The sequence below is a fragment of the Mizuhopecten yessoensis genome, unplaced genomic scaffold, assembly GCF_002113885.1.
Source record: "Mizuhopecten yessoensis strain PY_sf001 unplaced genomic scaffold, ASM211388v2 scaffold2519, whole genome shotgun sequence".
NCBI classification, from domain to species: domain Eukaryota; kingdom Metazoa; phylum Mollusca; class Bivalvia; order Pectinida; family Pectinidae; genus Mizuhopecten; species Mizuhopecten yessoensis.
The window spans coordinates 125,339-130,966 of record NW_018404586.1 but is presented as its reverse complement, the minus strand read 5'-3'; the positions used below and the strand labels follow the sequence as shown (position 1 = coordinate 130,966).

At 36.0% G+C, this 5,628-nt stretch overlaps 1 protein-coding gene across 2 annotated transcripts in view; it reads right to left on the bottom strand.

Annotated features, from left to right (window-relative positions):
- Positions 1-492: 492 nt before the first annotated feature.
- The window catches only part of LOC110446101 (polycystic kidney disease protein 1-like 2), a 14,766-nt gene continuing 9,630 nt past the window's right edge, over positions 493-5,628 (bottom strand). For both annotated transcript variants that reach the window (XM_021491073.1, XM_021491074.1), the window contains exons 10-11: positions 3,806-4,330; positions 493-1,978 (exon numbers count right to left, since the gene is read on the bottom strand). In XM_021491073.1, the coding sequence (XP_021346748.1) occupies positions 1,854-1,978; positions 3,806-4,330 (650 nt within the window). In that variant the 3' untranslated portion in view covers positions 493-1,853. The remainder of the gene's footprint in view (positions 1,979-3,805; positions 4,331-5,628) is intronic.

Here is a 5,628-nt window from a genome sequence, read left to right as displayed (position 1 = left end):
TGTTATGGTAATGAACCCTGCACTGTATTATATGTTATGGTAATGAACCCTGTACTGTGTTATATGTTATGGTAATGAACCATGTACTGTGTTATATGTTATGGTAATGAACTCTGCACTGTGTTATTTGTTATGGTAATGAACCCTGCACTGTATTATATGTTATGGTAATGAACCCTGTACTGTATTACATGTTATGGTAATGAATCCTGCACTGCGTTGTGTGATATGATAATGAACCCTGCTGACACTGAACTGGTGAAGGTCACCACATCATGGCATAAGCTCACTTGGCCCTTCCGTTGAGGTTAGCTAATAATGACTTTTGAGCACATAGCCTAGCTCAAACCTTCACCAGAAATTATGATTGGATCATTATTGTGTTGGAAGGTATTGAATTGCCATGTGAAAATACTTTCATATTAGTTATATAATTATGAAAGTCAAATAGCTTCGGAAAAAAAGGAAATTTTCCAAATGTTAATTCTCATCAATCTTTATTTAAAAGTCAGCAAGCAAAACAAAAAATCTATTTATAGGACAAAAAAAGTCCATTGTTGTAATTTGATGGGTAAAATCAAATATTCTTTAGACAGTACATGTGTATGTTACTTAGAGCCAAGCCAAACAAAATGTCAGTGGGCATTTATTACAGAGTAACAATGCAACTAAGCCACAATACCAACACTGTGTGAAATGTGAAACATGCAATTAATTTACACAATAAATTTGATTTGGTTATGTTTCAATATGATGTATGATAAAGGGAGAAACAGGGCAATATTGATGGACTAATAAAATCATTTACCTGTAAGTGAGACAGGGTTATCTTAGTTGAGGGCTAAAACTCTTTAAAATAATCTGAGGTGCAATAATGCAGAATCTTAAAATACATGACCTTGTATCATTATAGTGTAAAACACCTGACATTTTATCATTATAGCGTAAAATACATGGCCTTGTATCATCACAGTGTAAAACACACGACCTTGTATAACATAACCTGGAAACTAGCTGTATCACTATAGTATTATTCACCAGGTATATAATAAACACAGTATTCCATTAATCCATCTAGCTGTTATATCTACCTGATTTAAAGGTTAGCATGTGTGTAGTAGATTCCAGTGTCATGAGAACGATTAGTTGCCATCCACATTACTGTGTCTGGTGTCCAGATTACCCTCCACATTACTGTGTCTGGTGTCCAGATTACCCTCCACATTACTGTGTCTGGTGTCCAGATTACCCTCCACATTACTGTGTCTGGTGTCCAGATTACCCTCCACATTACTGTGTCTGGTGTCCAGATTACCCTCCACATTACTGTGTCTGGTGTCCAGATTACCCTCCACATTACTGTGTCTGGTGTCCAGATTACCATATCTCAATCTGTTTTTGTATTTGATTTCAAAACTCCACACTTTTATTGACATAAGCAGCCTTTAGAACTAGCTACACTAGTCAATACATTTTGTTTCTGGTATATCTGATATAACAATAGGTGATCATGGAGAAAAACCATGGCATCATGGCACACTTTCAAAAACTGTCAATACTACTGTTTCATCTAGATAAGCAAATCTGATAAAGCTTCAAAATTGATACATGTAGTAAGTCTCTGACACTTACATATTGTTTATATTCAGCGCTACTTTGGATATTGTCTGTCACTAAACAAGCTGATCATTAATCTAGACAAATAGAATACTTACATTACAATTGATATTCATTTACAGTAAATTACAATAGGTCAGATATTCAAAGTTTTTTTCATATTTGTAAACACATATAATGAGTAGTCACTGTATACATTGCTAGGCATCAGGACATTTCTACAACCAAACACAATGTTAAGCTCTGTCCCTATGAAGAGCTTGAAGGAATGTCCGCAATCGTAGGTCAAGGTCATCTATTTTTCCCTCCAGGTCTTTCTCGCTCTCTTTCGTTGTCTCTGCTCCCTTCTTCTTTGCGGAGTCTACAAAACAAAGTAGGTGTTATTAGAGGGGAACACAGCAGATCGCAGATCATCACCATCTTGGCTTTATTAATTATATTAGTTATTTTCCCATTAAATTATTAAATACTAATTTCCTCCTTTAAATGCTTATTCTTGTCAAACTTTAACATTGCATATTGAACAAAAAAAATCACTGTACACTCAAACCAAAGTGTTTATACTAAAACCTCTACTGTACACACAAACCAAAGGGTTTGTACTAAAACCTCTACTGTACACACAATCCAAAGTGTTTATACTAAAACCTCTACTGTACACACAAACCAAAGTCTTTGTACTAAAACCTCTACTGTACACACAAACCAAAGTCTTTGTACTAAAACCTCTACTGTACACACAAACCAAAATGTTTGTACTAAAACCTCTACTGTACACACAAACTAAAGTGTTTATACTAAAACCTCTACTGTACACACAACCTCTACTGTACACACAAACTAAAGTGTTTATACTAAAACCTCTACTGTACACACAACCTCTACTGTACACACAAACTAAAGTGTTTGTACTAAAACCTCTACTGTACACTCAAACAAAAGTGTTTGTACTAAAACCTCTACTGTACACACAAACCAAAGTCTTTGTACTAAAACCTCTACTGTACACACAAACCAAAGGGTTTGTACTAAAACCTCTACTGTACACACAACCCAAAGTGTTTATACTAAAACCTCTACTGTACACACAAACCAAAGTCTTTGTACTAAAACCTCTACTGTACACACAAACCAAAGTCTTTGTACTAAAACCTCTACTGTACACACAAACTAAAGTGTTTATACTAAAACCTCTACTGTACACACAAACCAAAGTCTTTGTACTAAAACCTCTACTGTACACACAAACCAAAGTCTTTGTACTAAAACCTCTACTGTACACACAAACTAAAGTGTTTATACTAAAACCTCTACTGTACACACAAACTAAAATGTTTGTACTAAAAAATTCCACTGTACATTTGACAACCTTAATAGTTCAGTTTAATTTCAAATTCATCAGAAACAATAAATAGATGGAATATATTGTGCAATATTACTTCCTTATTATTCACCTTTAGAATAACCCAAGATAAAGTCTTTGATTTGGTCGAGAAGGAAAGTAGCCATGGCAGGGTCGTCTGGCAGGAATGATGGATCCTTACGCACCTCGGTAATGCATATTGAACAAAAAAAATCACTGTACACTCAAACCAAAGTGTTTATACTAAAACCTCTACTGTACACACAAACTAAAGTGTTTATACTAAAACCTCTACTGTACACACAAACCAAAATGTTTGTACTAAAACCTCTACTGTACACACAAACCAAAGTTTTTGTACTAAAACCTCTACTGTACACACCAACCAAAGTGTTTATACTAAAACCTCTACTGTACACACAAACCAAAGTCTTTGTACTAAAACCTCTACTGTACACACAAACCAAAGGGTTTGTACTAAAACCTCTACTGTACACACAAACCAAAGTCTTTGTACTAAAACCTCTACTGTACACACAACCCAAAGTGTTTATACTAAAACCTCTACTGTACACTCAAACTAAAGTGTTTGTACTAAAACCTCTACTGTACACTCAAACAAAAGTGTTTGTACTAAAACCTCTACTGTACACACAAACCAAAGTCTTTGTACTAAAACCTCTACTGTACACACAAACTAAAATGTTTGTACTAAAAATTTCCACTGTACATTTAACAACCTTAATAGTTCAGTTTAATTTCAAATTCATCAGAAACAATAAATAGATGGAATATATTGTGCAATATTACTTCCTTATTATTCACCTTTAGAATAACCCAAGATAAAGGCTTTGATTTGGTCGAGTAGGAAAGTAGCCATGGCAGGGTCGTCTGGCAGGAATGATGGATCCTTACGCACCTCGGTAAACGCATCATTGATCACGCTCAACAGCATGTTGATGAGGATGAAGACTATCACCAGTACAAAGAGGAAAAGAAAGAGAGATCCAAGCAGTCCATTGACCATGATCATGTTATCAATCTCCATCTTCATCATCAGCATGGACATGAGCGTTTCAAGAGTTGTGATGAACGTGTAATAGCCACGGTCCACCCCTCCAAACACTAGGTAGCCAAACTGAGCGAATGACAGGAAAGTGAGGACAAACACTACCATGAAGTTTGTGATGGGACCCTTTGCCTTCCTCAGTGTACCTGACAACTGGGTTATTTTGGGATTAAAGCGAAGAATCAGCAGTAACTTGAGCATGGACAGGAACAGAAGGAAGGCTAGCATGTATCCAAATAAGGCTTCCCACAATACAATGTGCTGAAGGTTTAAATAGGCATCTGTGAAAATAACAAAAATATAATTATTGATAACAGCAGGATAATATTTGGGATTAAATAGTTAGAGTAAAAACATCTTTTTCTTCTTAAATGATATAAAATGCAACCTCTGTAGTAAATGATTACAACATTTATGTCTCATCTAATGCATTAATAAACAAGAGGCCCAATGGGCCTGAATCGCTCACCTGGTATTAACCTCACACTTGTAATCTTAAAAGTGGACTAAAATACAACTACAAGCAGAATATCGGTGTTTGATTCATAAGAACTTATTGAAAGATTTAAACATATGACGCCCGTGACCTTGAATGTCGAGCAAGGACATTAGGTTGAACAGAGTTTATAGTCTTCAAACCCAGCATGCTTCTAGCAAAATATCGTTACCCTGGACTTTTGGTTATACAGAACTAATCATTTAAAGATTTAAACATATATTGACCACTGTAACCTTGAGTATGGGCGAAGGTCATTGATTTGAACAAACTTGGTAGCCCTTCATCCCAGCATGTTACTGGCCAAATATCATCACCCTAGCCCTCTCGGTTATTCAGAAGAAGTTGTTTAAAGGTTTAAATATATTTGACCCCTGTGACCTTGAATATAAATCAAGGTCATTCATTTGAACAAACTTGGTAGCCCTTCATCCCAGCATGTTACTGGCCAAATTTAAGTACCCTAGGCCTCTTGGTTATTCAAAAGAAGTTGTTTAAATGTTTTGAACATATTTGACCCCTGTGACCTTTAATATTTGTCAAGGTCATTCATTTGAACAAACTTGGTAGCCCTTCATCCTAGCATGTTACTGGCCAAAAGGTCATTTATTTGAACAAACTTGGTAGCCCTTCATTCAAGTTTGCTTCAGGCCAAATATCATCACCCTAGGCCTCTTGGTTATTAAGAATAAGTTGTTTAAAGTAAAATATTGACGCCCGACGCTGGATGGACGCCGCACCATGGCATAAGCTCACTTGGCCTTTCAGCCAGGCGAGTTAAAAAATGAATTTAACAAGAGGCCCAATGGGCCTGCATCGCTCACCTGGTATTAATCTCACAATTGTAACCTTAAAAGAGGACTAAATTAAAGCTACAGGCAAAATATCAGCGTCTTGACTTAAAGTTTAAAGTAATTCAGAAAAAATTGGCAAAGGTCATTCATTTGAACAAACTTGGTAGCCCTTCATCCCAGCATGTTACTGGCCAAATATCATCACCCTAGGCCTCTCGGTTATTCAGAAGAAGTCGTTTAAAGGTTTTAAACATATTTGACCCCAGTGACCTTGAATATAAATCAAGGT